The following is a 25,214-nucleotide window of genomic DNA, read 5'->3' as shown; positions in this document are numbered from 1 at the left end:
GGTTAAATATTTATTATTTTTTCTTACGCAATGAATTTATAAGTTATAAAAATAGAAGTCTTAATGTTTGTTTATTATCATTTTTTAATTTATTTCGTACGCGATTAATATACAAACGAGATATCGGCAAAAACAATTTAAATAAAAAAATAAAAGTGGTGAAGCCACCCCCTAAGACTATGTATACTTAAATAAATGTATGTCTCTCTATTAATATCTGCCGCTTGAAACTTATGCATATGCAGTAGTTTTTAATCATTATGAAGCATAGAATCCAGGTAAAAACAATAAAATTGATCGAAAGACAAAATTAAAACTAATGAACACATGAATAAAGTATAGACTTACGGTACATACTTGGATTAACTTTGCATATATATATCTTACATTTATAAGCAACGTAGTAGAAGGTATAAATTAATTTTTCAACTCATAAGTATATGAAAAAAAAAACCTCAAAAAAAAGTCCCAAGGTACACGAAATACTTGCGTGTTATCGCTAATCAGAATCTTGTCCGAATATTTAAATTCTATAATCACAAAAATGTCATAATTAAAATCGACTGTCCAAAAAAATGAAAAATGAAAAATAGCACGGCTATTAGTTAATTTTGATTGATACAATTATTATGAAAAGCTTTTTTCCTCTTATTTTTTTGGTTTTTACATAAGTGATTTATCATAAAAATCGATTTTAAAAAATATATAATCAATTTATAGATAAGTACCTGACTACTAAAGTTCGACACTTGACAGTTTCCCAAAGTTCAAACTGCTATAGCAGTTTCTATTATACATTTACCAATATATTGTTCAATAATTAAATTTTGACAACAATCATATACACTTCCATAAGAATTATAAATTTTTATTTATTTGTTATTATTATTGTTAATTCCGATGTGTATTTAATACACACTTTGCTTTTCGCACTACACAATGAACGTCGTGTTGCATACTAAACTCTGCATCGCTTGGTCAACCGTTGGGCGTACGAACTTTTATGAGACGAATCATCGACACTTCTTATAATACTAAAACAGAAGTTAATATTTTTTTACGAAATCGGTAGTCGCTTTATTTTTCCACGTTCAAGACCAATCTCGACGGTGGAGTGCCATCGTCGACCGAGTGGTTGCACGCGACGAGTGTCCGGAGATCGAAACGTCTCGGGATTTCGTTAAGTGGTCGGGTTTGTTTTTTTTTTTTTTTTTGTCAGAAGCGAGTTGAACGGTTACGACTATTGAAGCACAAACACAATGTGGAAGTTGCAAATGGTTTTAAATTTCACAGCATACCCCTCAATAGGGCGTGGAGTCCCAATACCATGTACGAACGTGAAGCTTTCTTGTTCGAAGTATTGGGAGCCGTGTACTCGCAGTTCGTATAATCTATATATATAAAATCCAAATACCACTGACTCACTGATCGCTGTATCTCAAAAACTACGCAACGTATGTACTTGAAATTTGGAATAGAGGTTCTTGTCATATTTTCACCGTGCAATAAGAAAGGATTTTTCAAAAATCGCATATTTAAGGGTCGAAACGGTTTTGGACTGGATGCATACATTTTTCAATTTTTGGTAACCTAGAAAATAGTTGATTTATTTAATATGTTGATTTTAATAATCACTGATTAAGAATTATGTAAGTTATTAAACTGTATAATAACATAATCGAAGCCATAATTTCAAACGGAAAATTTAAAGGTGAACATGTACCTACTTTTACCATTCCAACAGATAAGCAATTAGAATTTAAATTTTTGCAGTTTCCAGTGTGACTCACTTTTGCAATGATCATTAACAAATTACAAGGACAATTAAAAGAATATGTGGACTAAATTTTGAAAATTCATGCTTCTCACATGGATAATTGTGTGTGACCTGCTCACGCGTCAGAAAACCTGATTTATTTGTATACGTACTAAAAAAGGAAAAACAAAAAATATTGTATAATCCAAATACACTTTAATAAATAGCATCTATTTGAAACCTCGAATCGTCAGAATTTTCTCAATAAAATGAATAAATAAAAAAATAATAATCCAAAATAAATTGAACATTGTTGTACGGATATTAGTATATGCTTAAATATTATAAACAGTACAGGAAAGTGTGATAGACATGGCTATATTTAATATTTACTTATTATAATACATAACAAATTAATATTTCAACCGTTATTTCGGGTGATTTATACTTAAAAAGGTATAGGTTCAACGGTAACACCCAAAAATAGCTGATCACTCACAATTTTCTCAACGGACAACGTCAAGTATTACTCCTCATTGACCATCGCTGCATCTCAAAACTATATGAACTCGAATTTAACATGGTGATCCCTCCAATATTTAATACATGCAATAAGAAGGGATTTTAAAAAATATTGGAACCAGCAAATACGGTAATTCAGAGGTAATTCAGCGTATTACCAAAATTACTATACTGATTCATTTGAACTTTCGTTTTATTTGTTTTATAACCACCAACAGTTACACCAAACTTGGCTTTAAATGGTATTAAGTAATAATCCATTAAAACCTATATCACGGCCAAGAATGTTCCGTGCGAAGCCGGGTAATCAAGCTAGTATAATATAATGTAGAAAAAAAATTTCGTTAATTAACGAGTTCGTTCAACTTTTAAAAAAATGAGTAGAAAAGAATCCGGTGCGCTTACATAAAATGCTTCGAATTGATAATAAACGACTACGATTTTTTACTTTTTATTAACAGTATTTTTTTAGCGTTCACATGGTGTATTATCCAAAATCGTCGGAATGTGATTATCGTTGTTAATTTTTTTTTTTTCTAACACTGCTAGTTCACGAACAACAATAAACAAATCTTGTAGCCTTATTCAAATAATAGTTACTGTGTTTAACTGGGGTGCGGGAGTGCGAAAATCAAAAACCAGTGCAGTTTTAGCATTGAAAGACGTCTAATGTCGCGTTTGGCATAACATTCAACTGCACCGGATGTATTGCCAAAGTACGAACAAGTCGTGCGTTGTCTTAGGACGGCGTGAAATTTTCTATGCAACATAGAAAATATGTAACATATTTACATGTAACGTAGAACATATTTTACAAATATATGATATAATAAATAAAGTACTCTTTAGATTTCTAGTTCTATTAAGAACATGTTATTTTATTATTTCTAGTTGTATTTATAATGAATGCGGCAATATAAAATATTAAATGACTCATTGTTTCGTCTATTGAAATTATTGAAAATAACCGTATATTATTATTGGGTTTTAGATTTTGGATTTTTGTGGGAAATGAAGGAAGAAAATATTTTCCGTGTACCTATAATCGATACATTATTTCTAATCATCTATAACCGAACAAATATTTTTCAATATTTCAAGAAGAGTGAAATTTTTCAAGTGAAATATTTCAAATTCAGAACCCTACCCAGGACAAATCACGGTATCAGAACTTCCGGAGACCCACCTAGGTTTCACGTGCTTCCAGGTGAAACGTCCCGAAGACGCTGGCCGTCCGTCAGAATAATCTTCTACCCGTTTGGTCCGGGGTCGATGGTTGATTTCGTTGCGATTGGCAAATATAAATAAACACGAAAACGTTAACGCGATCGTTAATGAAACACTGAGTGAACGTAATATCAGAAAAATTCGATTACGATAGACGAGGGCGCGCTGTGTCAACAGTGGACGAAGAGCGAAAAAAAGAACATCGCATCCGTATGATAATTATTCGAGACGGAGACAACCCCGCCCCCCTGTCAAATCACGTCAAACACGGCTGTCATTAGCAAAACGTTTTGTCGGGGTGTTACCACGGTAAATTGCCAATGTTGATTTTGTCGGACCTGTCTCTCCAATTACTTTAACGGACGACGTTCAATTATATTGATTTTGAAAAGGGTTACACCGTTTCTCATCCTTTCCTCGTTCGTCACAAAAGTTTTCACCATTTACCCGTTAAGTTTTCAACACGTCCAGTATGATTAAAATGTAACATTGAACGAGAGCAGACGAATACGTTATATACATAACCGTCAATCACGTCAATTATATATAATACTATAAAAATTAAAACCTTAAAAAGTATTTTTGTTTTATTTTATTTAATTTCCGGCTTTGTACGCGATGGTAACAGTTTAGTTCGATTTATTTGTTTGATTAACTCTAATGTTTTTAAGATTTATATTGTTTTAATAAATATGAACATTGTGCCGTGTAATTACTAAAATTCGAATATCATCAAAGATAAGGTAATTTATTGAGTTAATGAAATCAATTTATATTTTAAAACGTATCTAAAATGTTATTAGAATTATCATAACTCAATTTTACAGTTATGTCTTATAACTATTTCTCGATGATATTTTGAAATAAACACAACAATGCTAATATTATGTTAGAGTTATATTCTGAGTTATACAACTTAAAACCCATAAAAAGATGTTTTTTTTTGTAAAGTGATCTCTTGTTGGAACAGTCAAAGTTTAGTTCAAGAGGCCGGTATTCACAAGTTTTACATTGTCTAACGCAGAGTTTTTCAAACTGGGAGTCGTAACCAATAGGTATGTTGTGTATTCTTGGTTCGACTTTTGAAATGCATAAAAGTATATTATTTTTTGTTGAAAACACTCGAAAGGTTTTCGTATGCTAGTAATTAATTTCGTAAATGGTTAATAATATATAATATCTTGTAACTAGTAATTACATGATCGGACTCAAATTAGTTTTTATTATAATATAAAACCACATATAATATATAAACCACATATTATGTGGTCAAGAGGTGAAGGCATTTTCCCCACCCTATTTTTAGGGGTCGTAACACCAAACTGATTGAGAAACGATAATCTAAGGTAATATACGTCTTTATAATGAAAATATTAAAATCTAATATTTACCACTTTGAACCTACGAAATAAAATTTTGAAAAAAGACCTTATTTAAATATACAGCAATTTCAGACATTACTACAGTGCTATATTTAATATTAATATAAGTATGCATTTTAAATACTTTAAAATAATTTTTTTTTTTTTTTATTTAGCTATTTTGTGGTCCATCAAAAAATGTTTTCATGACGCGATGCAACAGTAGCCGAACACGAAAAGATTATTTGTGCGCCGGACCACATCACGCGTTTCCATAGGTCGAGAAGTAACTTGTATTGTATAATTAACGTGACGATGGCACGCCGCCTCTGTCGCAAAATGCGTCAAAGTATTGGAAAATGCTGTGACCGATAATTGGATCGGAAAATGGTCTCGTGAGATCGTGACAAAACCTCCGTAATCCCGTCTCGACGATGATGATAATAATAACAATAATTGGTGTGTCCTACCCCTACGCGTCCTGCTCCACCCCTATCGCCTACACAATCCTCGACATTTTAACCATCCCCCGCCCCAACTTAAGTTCACGGGCACAGGAGTGTGTGTGTGTGTGTGTGTGTGTGTGTGTGTGTGTGTGAAAACCCCTATAAACGCTTCGGGCGTGGAATTCGAAGTGCCGTTTAACGAGCCAACTGCAACCGTATTCGCCGTTAACGTCTAATTCAACACAACAATGATAATTATCATTATTATATTATATATATATATTATTCGCCTTTCGTCCTTCACGCTCATCGTTCGCCATCGGCGGCGGCACAAATAAGGGTGACTAGTGAGAGTTCAGTCCCTCCATCCCTACCACCCGAATGACAAATAACCTCGAGCTGCTTTGAAAGAAAATCTTCTAGGATGCATTTATTTATAGATTTTACTGATTTCAAAAATTGTTTTTATTTTTTAATTTTTTTTTTTTTTCCAGAAATTGATTATCGATCCCTGTTTACATAATTGTCCTATGATTAAATTTTGGTTTAAGGGAATTAACATTTCGATGTGAACTCGTAGTGCTGGACCTATTCGCTAGGTCACATCCTAAATGAACTGCTGAGTACGCTTATGGTAATTGAAATCATAAAAGTTATTGTTCGGGCTCGCCAGTAGTTTGAAAATGCGCGCCAAACGCATGTCATTTGCGCCATAAGCTTCTCGAAGTTTTGAGAAGTTTCGTGGCGCACCCTCTCCCACCGGCCAGTCACAAGAAGACCGGTTCGGTCAACGGCCGCTTGGGTGGTGGGTTTTTTCGCTTGCCGTCTTTGTCACTTCGCTCGTATGCGTCGCCGATGACACGACGCTTTCGGGACTGTTGCTGTGTGATCCGTTGGAGTCAGTGCCGTCTTCATCACGCCCGAAAACTTGTTAGTATCATTTTGCCGAGTCGTCTGGGCTTTTCTCGAGCGTGTTTCCCTCATCGAAAATTTGTCAATTCCATCACTTTTACGCCCGTTGGACGATCACGTTGCCGTTACTCGCCATCTTTCAACGCTTTCACGGACGCCCTGAGTCCGAACGAGCGGTTTCAATTGGAGCCGGTGTTTCTGCGACATATTTTTAGAAGACTTCCGGTATTCACACGGTCGCGTGGGTAAAACCGCACGGTTTGAGGCTACCACAAGGTACATTAATATCGCGCTGATGCGAAAGATTTTATTATTATTATTATTATTATTTATATTGCCTAGCGCGTCTGCGGCGCAGGTTTATGTATTTATTTCCTTTTGTATACGTAAGGGTGCCTAATTTTTTCTTAATATAATATATGTACATTTTAGCAATCATAAATATTATTGTTAAATAAGGGTAACCTTATTCCAACACCCCGCGAGTCACGTCTGACAACCGCAGTCCTCGTAGGAGCGGACGCGGCGCATAATCAGTTAACTGTGAACCTGATTTAATGATAATTATCATTGAATCAGGTTCACACATATTTAGACTAAACAATTGTTTATACTTAAGTGTAGAAAACCGTCGAGCATCAACGTAGTCAACGGATACGAGTACAGCAAATATTACCCGTTTTATAGCTATTATAGCCATCGTTTCGTTTCCTTATAATAACGTTAAGAATTAATACAAAAACGTGAATAAATTGTGTATATTTATGTATGTTTTCACAGCTCCGGCAAAATGTCATCATTATTCTTAGATGGTGCTGTTCAAAAATATCTCCGCGGCGTTAGCATATCACCGATTGATTTTACCTGTGGCGTGTGATCATTTGGAAGAGGAAAACAATTGTAATAATCATAATAGTTATTTGAAATGTATTACCAGTGCATCGACGATAACCGTGCAATTGTGTTACCATTGTAGCAACATCAGCTATACATTTGTGACCGTATTTACATGCGTTTTATGTAGTTTTCAAAAATAGCTCGCGTTGCAGTCGGTAATTTGTTTATTGTTTATTGAACACCGCTAATTTAAAAGCAAGACCGGCAATCAGAAACGCCGATGATGGCTATTGTACGGAATTGAATTGAAAAAAAATAAAAATTGCTCAGTGTTTTTTGTTTCGTGTTTATTAGCCAACTGTGGGAAAAGCGATTAACGCATGTTTTCCGCCGCCGTTGAAATTCTTTCTTAATCCATATACTCTTTTATTCTTCTCTTTTATTGCGCGGTTTCTTTTTTTCAAATGTAATGTTGTGTTCTTCGGAACTATTAGACTATTATTTCAACGAAAACAACAATTTTTACATCACAAATTCAAGTCGTCTATTTTTAAAATTGGCAAAAATATCAATAGTATGATCTATTTGATCTAGAATACCTACTTTATGATATACAATAATTAGACATAATGCTGATAGTCTATCTTCAGTCATCCTTGAACGAAGCCAGGTTTTTAGTCTCCGAAGTGTGGAGAAACTCCTTATAACCGTCATACCTCTATGACCTTATCTACAAACTTGTGCATGTCGTACGATAGTCCATATTATAATATGCATATTTTGTTAACAATATAATTTTTTTTATAAATACGGTACGGGCTTAGGGGCCTTCTTTGGCCCCTAGGGCCATCTCTGGAGCCGCTCCTGCTAAATACCGGATTTATATGCGATAAAAATTCTAAAAATAAGATGCTCTTATGCTTTATAATATCATCAAAATAATCTTTTATACACATAAATATTATTTTTTGGAACAATATGATTTTTCACAATTTTTGTTTTTTTATAAAAATATTTTAAATACTGAAAAAACAAATAAAAGTAAAAGTTTATAAACATTATACTTTATTAATGTAATTATAATATAGTTGATTTGATCCTAACCTTTAAAAAATATTTAAACAGTTGTATTTAAATATACTATGATGATATACTGGTATGTACTAATTTTTATATTTTATATGCGTAGTTGTAACACATGGGTAGCAGAAATTCAGATTTATTTAAAAATAATATAAATTAAATGTTTTGAATAATAAAAATAAAAACTAACTATATACGTATAAGTATACCTTTACTCTGTTGTTGGGGTAAAATAATCGCAAAAACAGCTTATCCGGCTTGATCGTAAGAGGCGACCAAGAGGATAACGGGAGACGACGAAGAGTCCAACGGATCCTATCGTCCAGGACACGGAGTCTTCCAGCGATTGGTTTGTACGAAACCCGGAACCGAGTGCTGCCATCCACTAGCCGGCGTGGGTGCCGAAATAGTGAGAGAGGTTACGGCTTCGGGTTGATCAACTGACGTCAACTTGAAACCTAGTGTCAGTACTACGGGAGAAGGGAAGCCCGCCATACAATGGAAGGTACTCAAAACTGGAAGTGGTGTCCCTCAAGGTTGAGAAGCACCTATCTCAGCTACAACTTGATGATTGTAGGACCGGCGATAAATAGTCACAAATCACCCTCTCCCTTGATGAAGGTGAGGAAACCAACGACGCGAGTCGACCAAGCCTTAGAAAGGTACGGGCTCAGGCTCGGTGCTAGTGGTCGTCCCTATGACAACCCGGTCAGCGATCCAGACTGAACCCTTGTGGCTCGTAAATAGAGATTTGCAATTTGCATTTAAATCCGTTCTTTAATCATTATAATGTATTAATTAATTTTTGTTTGTATTATTTCAATGTTGGTTTATTTTATTACCTGATTCATATTTTGATTATTAAGAATTCAGACTATTGATTTATTTATTTAAAATCAATATAAGTATATTTAAAACCAAATAAAAATGTATCTCATAATAGTAATTGTGTTTTAATAAATAAGTTTCTTTAACTCCAATATTCAACTACAGAGATGAAAGGACGTGTTTAATCACAGACTACGCAGAAGCCGGTTTTCTTGTTTTGTCCAGATCGCGAAAGCACTAAATTGTTACAGCCAATACAATTATCATAAGAAAACTAGAGATGTATGATAATCATACTTAATCGAATTAAATAGTTTCTGATACATTTCAATAGATAAAAAAAAATGAAAACTGAAAGTTTGAATTCAACAAGGAAGACATATATGATAATAATTTATTATTTCATTTTGACAATATTTATATTTATTTATTTTTTCACTGCGCAATCACAAGTATTATTTAAATTATTTTGAAATTCAACGTATTTAACAGTTTACAACCAGAGCTACCATTAAGCAGTCACAGATAGCGCTAACGTATATACAAACCACCGATCTAAATAAAAAGGGAGGATCGAGTTGATGATTGATATCCATTTCTTTTTACTGCAGACTTCGGTTCGGAATATAATGTTATTCGATTTAACTTCAGAACAACAAATCGTTTCATTACGATATTTTCGAATAAATGGGTGCAGTTACTTTTAATACAAATCATTGTAATCAGTTAATTTTTTCTTCTTCGGATGTGTTAGATTCGTAAGAATTCATACAAATAGCTTCGTATACGAGTATTGAGAATTCGGTAGTTTGCTATAGAAAACTAGTAATAATTTTTTTTTTATTTACTAATTCATAATGAAAGAAATATTCGTTTATCATAACATTATTTGTTTTATTTTAATTTCACCAATGCACACGATAAAATGCCTAACTCTGTATACATCTTGTACCTAGGGTTTATTTTATCACCAAATTACATTTACGTGAAAGTGTAGCGTACTTGATTTTGTAGGCCGTACCTTTATTCTTTCCGACCAGTTTAAAACTCTAAACATCAATTACCAGCTAAAATTGTGCGTTTCGAACAGAGCTGTTCTTAGTATTATTTATTGTGAGGGAGGGGGATATGAAAATTTATTAAAAAGTGAGCGATGAGGGCCAAGACCCCACACCCCCTTTTTATATAAAAACAACATACAACAATTTACATCAATTAAACAAACATAAATAAACAAATAAAATAAAATAGATTGTTGCCCATATGCAACAACGTGCACCGACGGTACAAATATTTATCTACTCCGAATTTTAGAAATATGGAAGAATTTATTAACGAAGTGTAAATTGTAAATTGAGACGTATGTGAGGACGAGTCTGATGAAGAGGACATATTTTATGAAACAAGTACCCAACTGAACTATAATTTGCTTATAAATGAGTCCTTAGATTTAGATAGTTTACCCGTTTTAAATGAGGATGAAGGAAAGTATATAGTTATACCACAGAACACATCAGTTACTAATGCTATTCTTAATGAAGCCCAATAAGATTTACTATTGCCCATACCTTTTTTTCCTTTAAAAACATCCACACCTAATTCATTTATATCCACTAAGTCATCTGACCAAAACACATAAAAAATATCTACAGTTCCAAAAACTTCATTAAATAACAATATTATAAAACCGAATTTCTTACGTTCATCAGTCAACCTTATATATTATACTAAATGTGCTCCTCCTAAAATTATAAAAAAAACACAAACATTTATTGACTTAAAATAGAAGAAAAAATTCAGTGAATATTCTACACTTCTAAATCACAATGATTTAAAACTATGTCAATTTTTTTCTTGTTTTTTTGTTGAGATATACTACCAAAAATAAACCATAAAAGTGAAATTTATGCTTCACAAATAAATATAAACAAATGAATGTTCCATGTCAATAAATTAGCTCAAAAGATACCTTTCTAACCTTAGGGCACTCTGAATACAAATACTAAAACTCTAACTTCTTAAGAAGTAAAAAGTGCACAATAAAAAATAAAAATATATTAAATTCTTGAAAAAGCCTGTGCGTTGAGAACAATTTGACATGATTTTAATATTCATTAATAGATCGTTCTATGATTCCATGGCTATTGGATGATAAGTGTGATGTTCACACTTGCTATCTGATATACAGTAATATTTTAAAATCATTATACATATACATATATACACACACACATTATACATAGATAATTGTAATTTATTTGTTAGCTCTAACATTTTTAAGAGCTCCATCACCGATTGTTTTTACAAATATTGACGTATTTCACTTTTATGGACGCACTTTTTGTGTAGCTGTACTTTACTCCAAACGTCTTATATATTTTCACACCATATTTTATCATCGGAAGGCGCGGTCCAATCAAATTCTTAATATCGTTTATGAAGATTTTAAAGTTTAAATGCTGCATATTATGATAACAGATTATTATCACGAATAATTACGAATATTTTTAATTGTTAAGGGTGGTTTTTATTAAAATGTAGTCGGATAAAAGAAATATGGTATGTAAGGGAATATATGCAGCTCGTTTTACTCTTCAAGACTTGACGTTTTATTACATTTTCTTTCATTTGTATGCAACACGGACTCTGTGGTTTTAATTTTTCCCAACACTTTTTGGTTATTTAAACATATTTTTTTACAGCTATTTTATTATAGTATACGCGAAAATTTAAAGCAAACTAGTAAGACACGAAAAAACGCAATGAGTCCAATGGCCATATGACGTCAGCGAGAATCGATACGTATTTAATTAAAATGTAAAATTATTATCTGATTCCTTGAAATATGATAAAGACCCTTCCCGGTGAGTTATTATTTTATATAAACTTTTTTATTTGCGTTTCAATAAGTAATTCAGTTTTTGATTTGATTAAGGATTTCAGTTTTTGCGTTGAACTATATCTATACTACAAAACTTAAAACACTTGATGTAACGGAATGACTATTTACATAAATATGGTTCGAATAATACCTGCTCACAAGGTGAAAAAAAAAAAAAAAAACAGAAAAAATAAAATAGTTATAAAATATGCAAACGCTATTTCAATTTCATATTAGTATAAATTTTTGAGATCATATTCTATTTTACACTTGATATTGTTTTATTAAACAACAAACAGTTTTTCAATTTATGTATTTAACCATCGAGAAATCGATTATGAAAGTAATATATTATAATAGTGACGTTTTCTACATGCTTAAACTAATAATTATTTTATCATATTAAAGTAAAGTATCGAAAAACAATACTATACATTTATTAAATCTTTTTTGATTCGAACAGAAAAGTTGCAGTTTAACTAAAAAATAATTACATATTTCATTAAAATTCGATGAAAATATGCGGAGTTATCTGTAATAGGTTATATTTTAAATAATAATGGATCAAAGCATAGTTTTGTTTTGATAACAATTAAAAATAAATAATTTCCTCAAGAAGGCAATAAAATTGCTAGGTATAAGTAATTTAAATTTTTCAAATTATTTGTTAAATTATGTAATAGTAAGGCATACATACTTCTATTTGAATATAATATATTCATCATATTATGGTTTGATGTATTATTTTCACCAAGTTTTAAAAATTAGATCAATAGCTAAAAATTATGAAATATTTAAATTATGTACTTTGCAAAAAAAACTGTCATCTAATTTTATTCAGATAAATTTCATCGTCTATTTATTTTTTTGTAAAACGATTAATTATATATGGTCACTATACAAATTTAAATTATAGAACCTCTACAGTTTAGGACGTGACTTTGTGTACATTTTACTAAACGTTTTTCATTTCAGCCAATTGAAAAATTTTATTACGTTTTAACGGAATTAATAAGTTTTTTTTTTTTTTTTGCATACATATAGAATGAATATAGCTGCGACCAAATTTCAATTATTTGAATGCCAATTTTTCAGACTGAACTTGAAAAAGTAAAAGGGGAATAGCATTGAACCGGTGTAAAAAAAACAATAAATGAAAACAATGGAGAAACCTCATGGCTTGTGTTATGGAAACGCCCAAAAGGGATCGAAGTTGCCGATATATTGGTTTATGATTATAAAAGGGACAAACAGTCGAATAAACGGATATTGACTGTCTGGCGAATGAATATAACCAGTGTTTTGGAGTCTGCCTTTTCGTAAAGGTAATACAACACCATCTCGTTTTTATTTTCTCCTACATGCTCCTGTGCATGTGTGTGTTTGATTTGCGATTTGTCGAGTTTATTGTGTTGTTGTTCGACTCGAAAAACGAGTTTTCGATGCATTTTTAACGTGTGGCACTCAACAGTGTAAAATCGCTTCGATCTAAAGTGTAAACGAATAAAAGTGGGTACTTTCAAGTTCCCGGGAAAATAATCCGTTTCTCAAGTTGTGCACGGAAGTACGGTACGATGTTTTTACATTCACAGGACGTCGACAAGTATGTGTGCTTTTAATCAGTTAAATTGTATACGTATCGTTGAAAATAATTAATGGTAGGACTTACTTTGAGGTAGGAAAAAAAAATCGAGTTTAAATATTTAAATATTTTTAAATACATTTGTGTTCCGAAGACGATGGTGTTCTTGATAGATAAAGTTGACAAAAACGATGAACAATATTTTAACAAAAATACTTTTTCTTCTTCTTCTTCTTCTTCTTAAGGTTTATTGGGCTTTTAAGACAATCCCGTCTCACAACCAAGCTTCCATCCTTCTTTATCTAATGCTAGAGTTTTCCAATTGGAGTAAATAACTATTTCAGTAGTATTTTAACAAAAATACTCGTGAACACTATTAAAAATAGCAATGCATTCAAAATTAATTAACTGTACTTGTAATAAAAATGCTTAAATACTCTTAGGCGATAATAATGAAAACCGAATCCAGGATTATTATTATATGATGAACTAATTTTTTGTGCTCTTTAGTAAAAATTGATAATTTTCGGAAATATTTTTATTATACTATATTATATAAAAATTTATGTTCATAACAGATATTAGTCGACCGAGTGTGACTAGTTTAGAGTACGAGTGTTATTCAGAAACTATGGTTATCAAAAAACAGTTATTGTACAATACAAACGGGTTTTGGAAAATCAATAAATATCAACAAACAATATCAATAAGACCGCATATTGTATAATATTGTATAGTCATACGTATTCGCCCCATATCTCAATAATTATTTAAAATCACATAAACTTCATTCAAATATTTAACTCCGGTAATAAAAATAGAAATACAATTAAGAAATATACTTTTGTCGTTAAAAAATCTAAAAAAAAAAGTTGATTTTTAGAATAAATTTATTTCACATAAAACATAAAAATAAGTAGGTAAATGTACTCTAAATAATAATTACCTAAATTACAAAAATCTGTAGAATATGCATTTTGCCTAAAAACCGTCAAAATATGCAAAAATATTTATTCAAATTCCTTTATGTTGTAAAACAAATTTATATCTTACTCATATTATTATATAGTCATTATTAAGTTCCGAATTCTAGCAATAACTGTTATAGATATAATATCTATGTTCGATTTTGATTATATTATATTTGCATAAGTTTTCTATCATATTTCAGATTCCATATTCTTTATTAAGTTCTTCTTTACTTTTAAAGTTTTTAAATATAATCTACAACAAAATTTAAATTATCCATAGAATTATATTACAGTTAAATGTTAATTAATAAAATAATAAAAATTAAATGAAAATAAAAAAAATATTAAATGGTTAATATGTAATCATCATTTCCTCGTTATTTACAAATATGATAATAATTCAGGTTAAGATTTTATTTATTTCTATATAAAAAAAATTTGTTTATTTATTTATATATTAAATATGTATTGTTTTAAATTTAATAAAAGCGTAAAACACTAACTCATATGTTTACGTAGTGGTTTTGAAAACCAATTTTTCGATTTAATTTCTCAGAGATTTTTTACTTATTTATTTTATCAACAATGTACATTTTTTAAGATTATAATAGGTATTTAGGAAACAGTTTGAATTATATATTTAAAAAAAAACAATTTTATCTTTATTAACATGGTAAAAATCGCAGTTATTATATTCTCATAAAACACCATAATATATATTATCAATTTTAATGTATAAACTATTAATTTATAGTATTATAATATTTATTTATTTAAAAGGAATTTTTTTATGTTTCGAGTTGAATAATGTACAATTATAAAACATATCGTACGTCAATTTCAGTAATATTAATACATACGAGTAAATGTATTATTTTATTCTAAATCCTGTTTACCAGTAGTTGGACGAAATGTTTTGCAACAATTATTGAATTATGAATTGCGTGGTTAGACCGTTGCACATAATGACTCGGGAAATCAAGTATTAAAAATTGATGATCAGTTTAATATTATTTTAACAATTACAATTTTTACTGAATGTAATTAGTTGAAAAAAAAAACTTATTAAACTGTATTATTTGTAAAGGTAATTGAAGGATAAAAAATGAATAATAAAAAAATGTACTGTAATAATTGTATCGTATTTCAGACATCGTTTAAACTCGACGAAAGCTTGTAAAATAATTCCTGATTACGATGACTTTTTCATTTCTTTTATTTATTTTATTGTTTGTATTTTGTTTTCTAAAGTGACAATTACCCGTACACTCATATAGAACGATCAGTATTAACTTAGGCTTGTTCACAGGTTAGTTGTCTCATAGAAAATACCATTCGACAATACGTTTCCAGGTGGAAAGAGGATAGGTGAAATTAATTGTAATTATCTAAATACCAAACAATCACGTTGGGATCGTAGGATTTTATTGATAATCTATGGTGTTCTTACTTTTATTATTATTTAATTATTAATTAACCTAATTCGACTGTATAGTATGTATATTAAAAGATGTGTTGTCCTAAATAATAACATGTACGCGTCATTCAAACACTCAAAACTGTAATCGACAGAGGCCGATTTATAATTTTGCTTTTAATCTCATGCCGGGGATTTATTAAATATCCTGATACTCGTTAATTATTTTTTTCTCCCAAATCAATATTGTATTGCTTTGAATCAAACGAGTTTGTAAGCGATTGAAATCGATTAACTCTAATAGAGGTTTACTGTACATTTAATCGGGGTGAAATAGCAGATACCTAATGCAGTTAATACTTTTAACATTATTTTACGTACAACATTTTAACCATTATTATTCACTTAATAATTTATATACGTAGCTTACAAAATAATCGGGGGGAAAAAAACAGACAATATTTATTATATGTTTATTTGTGAACACAAATTTGAAATTAATTCTGACAGTTTGATGACATTAACAGGCAATTTTCACCTATTATAACGATTTCGTATTAAGCTCGTAGAAAGGTCTTCGTACACCGGGACTAGGGAAAATGGCTACTGCTTGTCATCGATTCGTTTCTAAACCGATTACGAATCGATGCTGCCGTATGTCAATTCGATAATATTACATTAATGTTAATACCGTGACTTCTAATTGAATTCCATTTGATACGTGTGCTAAAATTATTCTTATATTATAACGTATGAGTAAAACGATGGCCAGAACTGTGATAGTATAACGAAAAAAACGAATTAAAAAAATTCACGATGCGCACGTTACCGAAGCGCTTTCGTAAAATACGAGTGGCTAGAGTTGAAAACTATCTTGCTTGACCGTAATAAATGGAATAGCACGGGAGCTTACCCATGATATATTATTGGGTTTAAAATTTTCCAAGTGCAAAAAAGAAATACTACGTGGAGAAAACGCGTTGTGCGAGAGGGATGTACTACCGAGAGAAGTCGATTTGCACGGGGAGGTGCTAAAGAACAAGTAACAAACCCCACCTCTAGCGTGGTGATTGCGTAAACACGTGTGTGGACAAGACGAAAATACACGCACAAATGCATGTAAAAACACACATACACACACTTCGTATACATACGTATATTTACACGTCGTGCGTATACACATTATAACGGTTATTATTGCACGAGCCAAGTAAAGAGAAGAGCGTGTTTGTACGCGGAGAATTCGCATGCAAATTATAATACTACTCAGAATACGTGCTTGTCACCCGATATTCCGCGGGACCATATAAAAAAATAATAATAATAATAATAAAGTGAACTACCCCACGTATTTATTGCTCTCTCGTTCCGTCCTTTTCTTTTCATCCCTTCTTCACCGCCAAATCCACTCACTCTCACCGCTACATACATTCTCTCCGTCTCGCTTACCATACTTCTCCGCGCGTCCCTTCCTTCATGTACGATTGTCTCTTTCTCTCGTTTCTGTCTCCATCGCTGTCGTATAGATATATTACATTCTTATTATAATAATAATTCCGCTTTGACGCACTTCATCCAGACCTAAATAAACCGTCAAAAGAAAGAAATCCCTTTGACGTGAAATGAGACGATATCGTGGAAAAAAATTAATATAATTTCGAGAACCGCTTATTCTAACCCCTCTCGGCCCGGAGTTCGCGAAAGAAGTTACATCCCAGTTTCTGACATGAATATAAGGTGAACGTCGAATGGATGGAGACATAGAGAAAGAGAGAGAGAGATTGAGAGAGAGAGGGAGAGAGAGAGAGAGAGAAAGTCAGACCGAGAGAAAGAGAATGGCAGGGAGATACGTGGAAAACTTTGGGATCCTTTGATCAGATTAAATAATAATCCATGGGCGCGCTGACTAGTGCGTTTTGCCCGAACTTTCAAATTGCTCACTTTCAAGTCAAAAGGACGCGCTCCGCACGTATACTTAACGTAATCTCGACGGTCGTCCAAGAAATCCAAAATTATTATGCAGTCCCGAGTATTAATATTCAAATTTAATACAAGTTATCCTTGAGTTTCTTTTGAAGTCACGGCCAAGAAAATAAATTCTGTCCATAATTACATTTCGAGCGATGGGGCGTAAACGAGATTTTAATAATGCAATCCCGGAACAACTGCGACGGTCGACTACGATGAAGATACATCCACAAGGTTGCGGACACGTGACATTTTATCCAATATCTGATGGTATTTATAAACCGTTCGTATTTCAATAATTATGTTCTTGTTTATGCTTTACACGGAAAAATATACATACTCTGGAGAACGAATCGCGGATAAATGAAACCCAAGACATCCGGGTTGAAGGAATTTCCGTCGAAATGAAACGATATCAAATTATTTTTAATATTATTGTGTGTGTGTGTGTGTGTGAAGTTTAACCAATAAAAAATGCATTTTTCAGCGAAGTTCACAGTATACTATCATTAAATTTTTTCGATATTTTTCGATTAATAGGGTTTATTTTTAGTTTTCATACTATACTTTCATCTAATCAATTTCAACTATAATTGTTGATTAAAATAAACGTCTGAAAACATAATATTTTATAATAGTTTTTGTAATATTCAATAAGCAAATAATTGGTAAAACTTTAAACGTTACGACTTTGCAAAAAAAAAATAACGATTCTATTGGCTTTGATTAATTATCAGTTGGTAAATTAATTGTAATTTATGTTTTAATTGGAGAAACTTCGACTTCATTAAAGTGATTCAATTTCTCTGTTAGCTTGTGATTTGAATAATAAAAAATTAAAAAGAATAAACTGATTGTGATAATAATCAATACATGAACAGCTTGATTTATTTAGTTGATAATTCATAATCAATAATTATGGTTATGACAGGAACATTTTGTGGTAGGTACATGTATTACTCTAAAAAAAAATTACTTTCAAATATTACTTTTTGTACTTTTATGAAAACACGTAGCATAAAATAAAAAGTTATTGTTAAATCCCAGACATTATTCATATTCATATATTTATATTATTTACTATCATTTATTTAATTGTTTTTGCAAAACGTGTGTAGTATTATTTTTTGAACACAACATTTTTCTTTAGACATTTATTCACCTTTTTTCACACAGATCATTAAATTACCACGAGCCGTTTTATTTAAAAATATTAAAATCAGCTCAAATAAAAATATTAATTATCTATGTGGTTCCAAGACTTACCAGCACTTACATTAATTTTTTTATTTTCACACACCCTGAACATATTTTTTAGATTACGTAGTAATTATTATCAGTATATTGTACCAGCGCAAAATATAAAATAGGTTGGACTCACTAAAAATTGTAGAAAAAGGGGAAAGGTGTTTTGTTACATGAAACTTTTTAAAAATTATTTTTAGTACCTTAAAAAGTATTTTAAAGAAAAGAGGAAGAAAGAGAGAAAGAGATAAAGAGATAAACAAGCCATTTTAAGATCAATATCGCTCCTTAGAATTTAAAATAATAACATATAAAAAATAATATATTCATAATACCTACTGCAGTATTTGAATTTAAGGATATTACTCTACGTGTTTTTTTTATATATCACTGATTGCAGTTTATTGTTATAATTATTAAAAAAAAGACATTTATTGAAATATTATATAAGAATTCACGCATGAATTGAAAACTATTTAAGAAATAAACGTTAATTTATAAATGGAGAAAAATATTGTATACAGTCAAACATATTATTATCTCTGTTATACTACATATACACATACGTCATAACGAATATAATTAATGTTTAGAATTTTAATTTGATTTTTTTGAATTAACCACTCTACGACAAATTTGACATTTTAGATTCATATAATATACTCTAATCTAATTTTTGTCACCCAATGAAAATTCCTTATAAAATACACTGATTAAGTGGTCATTATTTATTTTATTGACGATGTTGTCTTGTAGAATAAATAGTTAAAATATTATAGTAAAATATACAATAGAATCTTTATCGTAAATATGTCTACTTAATAATTTAACTGTATTAACTAAAAATGTATTATTATTATTAAATTAAATGTCAATCCTGATAATTAAAATGATTTATTTAAATAATGATGTAATTATTCAAGTATAATACATCTATATTTTTAGTCGAGATTTAAGTTATGTGCATCATTTATTCGAGCACTAATAATTAGAGAAAACTTTATTGAAATGCGTAATCAGAAATAATTCTTCGAATTATAATAAAATCAGATACAGTGTAAGCAACTTAGTTTTTTATTTTAAATCGAAAAGTAATGATGGAACTATAATAAAATAATTCACCATAAATACAACAAATACTTCAATTTTAAATATTTAGAGAACTAGTGAATATTACATTCAATTAAAAATTGCGTTTAAAAATTATAGTTAATCACAGACCTGAGGTTTTAATTTGTTATTAATTAAAAAAAGATTTTATTATCAAAAGTTACGTTAAAAAGTACTAATTTATTTATTTTCTTATGCGAAGTTATGTATAATTGCAATAATTGCTTAAAAATTGTACGTGTTTGTGTTTATTATTTTAGGTCCTAAGTTAAGCAAAGATCGTACTGGTATTAATTAAATTATATTATGTATTATATTGATTTTTAATATTATTATTATTATTATTATTATTATTATTATTATTATTATTATTATTATTGTACAACGAAAGTTTTTTACTGCTATTCATTAGATACAAATTTAGGTACAAAAAATTAATTTTTTTCAAGTGGTTTTTATTATCCGTGTGAAAATATGAAGAGAAAAATCTTATGAATGTTCAAATATATATGTCGTTTTCATTTATATTTATTTTGAAATGAGTGATTTTATGTTTTTAAGTAAAAATGACCAAAATAAAGTATTTTTATCGGTTTATAAAGACAATCTAGGATTTCTCAATTGTTTTTTTTTTTTCACTAGCACTTAAATATAGTTAGCACTTTCGAAAACCGAGATTCACTCAAAATAGATATTAGCATTCGAACGTTAGTCAGTGAAGTTTTTTAAGTAGTATTGTGTACTTGTGCATTTTATTGCTTCTTTATTTTAAGTTAAATCAGAGACTTTTTTTCTCATAATCCACTTCCCGATATTTTTTATTTTTTTTCATAGACTCCTGATATCACATTTTTAAACATTTAAAGATTGATTTAAACTATAAACTTTTATTAATTAAATTGTCATTGAATATTAAGTTTTTAATTATTAAAAGATAAAACATTTATAAATATTTTTTAATTGGAGAAATGAGAAGAAAATATCATAGCATAAGCAGTCATTCCACCAATTAGTTTTGAATAATTTCTTAACTAAATATGCATTTTATTTAAAACAAAAACACATTTATTATGTATATATTTTAACATATTACTATGTATTTATGTAAGTAGTATCCACAATTATTTATAAATATATATTATTATACGTTATATAAAATATAAATAAATTTTTCTACGTGTAAAAAAATAATTTAAATTCCACCGGTTAGTTTTATTGGTGTGTAATATAATTAACATTATAACGTAATATTATATTCCGATAATTATATCTTTTTTACATTTATTTAAAAATATTTATAATAATTAATAATTATAATTTATTTTACTCAATTTAAAATTGAGTTTTATTGTGATTAGACGCAGCTTTGACGAATAGTATGATAGTATTATTGTTTTCCTTGAACGACAAAATTATGGTGTTTAAATATTGTTGGCGTGTTTTTGATCGAGAATTTCTGAGTTCATTAGACTCATCAATACTAGTTAATTTAATGTAAACGTGGGTTTGAATTTTTGATAGAGCTTTTGAAAATTAGTGTATATTTGGATGTGTCTTATTGAAAGATTAAGCTAGATGTGAGTGGATTTTTCCATGGTGGAGTTTACATGTTTAACAATCGATAAAGCATTAACGGTGGAATAAACATTTTTTTTTCAGGTGAAAAATTAACTGATGGAATTTACATTTTTGTTTTTTCGAGTAAAAATAAATGTACCGGCGGAATTTACACAAAAAATAGGTGGAAAAGATTGCAATCGGTGGAGTTTACATGCGTCCCGCTCAGCACCTACTCCACAACCGAACTGGACAGCTGTAACGCACACTGTCGTACATTGTCGCGTATGCACTCGACGCGCGCCAACCACCGAGAGATCTGGGTCGGAATTATGGGGGATGTGGTGTGGCGATCGATCACCCTTCACTTGGGCTTTTTTTCTTTTAATCACAGATTCGTTTAACTTGTTTGATATAATATCAATATGTACACACACAATAGTGATAACATTCCTACACGTCCCCTCTCTACCCTTAAACGAGCTTCAGATCTGTCCCAGGTTCGGTTCAGTAGCGTCATTCGAAGGGGCGGGAGACGACTCATACGTTCGCCATTTTAGCTATTAGAATTTATCTATTCCTAGGTCGGCACGTCATCGAAACATGAACAAGTCTTTTATAGAGCCATTGACGTATTATGAACGAAAAAAATAAGCCTTACGGGTACGCGACACAAATCGTTTATTTTTGCATTGGTTCGACATTTTCCCCTTTCCCCCGCCTCTCGACAATCGGCATTTTGGTGAAACGCGAGACGGCGATTTAATAAGAGCCTGTCGACCGCTCTACTCCGTAAAAAACTAAAATTACACCGCAAAATAGTTGAAGATAGTGACCTAATCACCAGGACTACCTTTTATAAATGTAAAACTGTATTGGCCCAATTAGGAATGAGGATTATTTTGCGATCATGAGAAATAACCAGTGTTATGGACGTAAAACGTACACACGCTATACACGTATGTATGCATCCGTTATTGGAACGGTCTTGAATTCGTCAATAATTTCATTAAAATCTAATTTATAAACTAATTCTTATTCTGTGAATATTAGTTTTAATAATTCTAGTCTATCTTGGCCCACAGTACATCTGATTTTTTACAATGCTGACTTTGGAAAATATAATTTCGAATGTATAACTTAAGTAACAATTGTAACTGGTATAATGGTAAACATTTTTACTACTTAATATATATTATTAAAAAAATCTAACTGTCCACTTTCCTTTAACCAGTCTAACTACATATACATATATTCACTAAATGTGTACTATTTGATATGACAGGCATATGTTTGAGAATTTTAATTTCCGTTTCAGTTCACCAATTAGTATATTGAATAATTCAGATTAAATATTTGAAAAACTGTTATGTAATCCTAACTTCAGTAAATTTCCCATGGCACTAATTAAATCAAATCTGTCTTAATTGAATCTCATACTAATACCATTGATAAGATAATATAATAACACATTAAATACAGAACACCTGAGTTCTTCATTTGAAATCATAAAAAAATTGATTAGAATAATTTTCATCTAACGTCAGACTCGTTTTCTTTCTTTTAACCGCAGGAATACTAATATCTAGATCAATACATTTGGCAGTTCTTTCTTCAAAATATTTTTAAAAATGTATCATTTCTCATAAATATTAATAAACTTTTAAATGCTTTAACAGAATTAATTTTTGTTAATATATCAAGTTTAGAAAACTCAAGTCCTGAAATTTTAATTTTCAAAATTGATTCCGTAAGATGCAAATCTAAAAGAAATTCAAGAATTTGAAGTTGGTGAAGTTAACCAATACATTTATCTTTCAAACATTGAACAGTACAGTTTTTACTATATACGCATTTCCATTAAATCATCTACAATAAAAGCAAAATACAGCATCTATATTTGGACTATACTCTAACCACTTATATCTATTATACAAATATTTTGTTGAATGATTGTTATACATTATTATTTATTGTCATTGGACGTTAAAAATAAACTAATGACGTTCAAATAGCAAAATATTCAATAAAATTCGACAATACTATCAGCAAACTACTTAATAACTATTACATCATAATGTTATAGAACATAAGATTCTGTTCGATAGGGATTATTAATTTTTCAAAGAAATAAAAACACATTAATACAGTTTTGTAATAATTGAATTTTTCAAGATTTAAAATTTACACTTAATTAATAATTATAATTACGGCCCTTGTCGTTTTAGTCGAAGAGTACGAGGGTGCCAGGGCGCCCTCGGCAGCCTCTGGGCACACCCCTATAATAATGAATTACGCCGAACCAGTGGTAATTCGCTATTTTTAGAAAATTATATGTTTATAAAAAAATTAACCCGTAGTGAAAACAATTTCTATATTCACCAATGGTTTTATGAATATGTCAGAAACAGGTTTATATGATAGCATTAGTGCGATTTAGAATTTACTTTTGAGAATGTTAATTTGTACATATAATTCTTCCGTTAGAATTACTAAAAATATATTTCAAAACAAGTTTTTTTTTTTTTTAATTTCTTAGATTTAATAGAGAAATTAAATACGATACTCTTATAATTTAATGACCATACAGATCACGATTTACTTTCACATATTTGCATATTTTTTTTTATTTTTTTTTAGCAACTTGTCTTGTATGCTAGGCAAGCACAAATTTCATAATATCTATTGATAATAATAATACGAAAGTCTCAATGAATATTCTTTGCATAATTTAATGCTATAGGTCTATTTAATAATTTTAAAATACTATATCGCTTTTAAAGAGCTCAATTGTAAATAACTAACTTTATTGTATGAAATATAGTTAAACTATGATAAATTATGATCAATAGGTATTAAGAAATTTTATTTTTATCATTTTCTGTATAAGTTGTCTGTAATATATTGATTCGTCATAAAAAGAAATTCAATTTTATTGAAAGTAAAATAGTCTTTTTTTAATACTTGATGAGTATTTAAAACATAAAATAAATGTATAAGACTTTATAATATAAATCATACCAATAGCAAAATACTGTTAATTATTATTATGTGGAAAACATTTTGCAGCTTAATGTAAAATTATCATGATTATTTTCATTTTATATATCAGTGAATATTTAGTTTATAACATTGTATTTTAGAAACATATGATAAATTGATATAAATTTGTATTGTGATAGAAATTTTAGGGTATACTCAGGGACGTATTCAAGGGGGGGATTTGGGTATCAAATCCCCCCATAGGCTTTTTTAAAATTTTATCAAATAGTGTTCTTAATATAAGGAAATTATAAAAAAAAACAAAAAAATATTGTAAGGATTTATTGTAAACAGTACCGGATTAACAAATTTTCCGCATGGGGCAGATTTTAAAATTCCGTCCTTCGACCCCTCCACAAACCAATATATATATATGTATAGCATATGTATACAACAAGTAACAATAAAGATAGTTAATATTGTTTAATTAATTTATATTTATAAACATATTATAACACCAGTAGTTTTT

General features: G+C 29.9%; 1 protein-coding gene across 1 annotated transcript in view; it reads left to right on the top strand.

Annotated features, from left to right (window-relative positions):
- The window catches only part of LOC112685960 (visual system homeobox 1-like), a 192,608-nt gene that overhangs the window by 27,931 nt on the left and 139,463 nt on the right, over positions 1-25,214 (top strand). Inside the window, exon 2 of the mRNA XM_025558032.1 lies at positions 13,406-13,456. Within this exon, the coding sequence (XP_025413817.1) occupies positions 13,406-13,456 (51 nt within the window). The remainder of the gene's footprint in view (positions 1-13,405; positions 13,457-25,214) is intronic.

This window comes from Sipha flava, unplaced genomic scaffold, assembly GCF_003268045.1.
Source record: "Sipha flava isolate LNK unplaced genomic scaffold, YSA_version1 299_pilon_pilon, whole genome shotgun sequence".
NCBI lineage: Eukaryota > Metazoa > Arthropoda > Insecta > Hemiptera > Aphididae > Sipha > Sipha flava.
The sequence above is the reverse complement of the archived record's forward strand: the minus strand, read 5'-3'. Positions and strand labels throughout refer to the sequence as shown.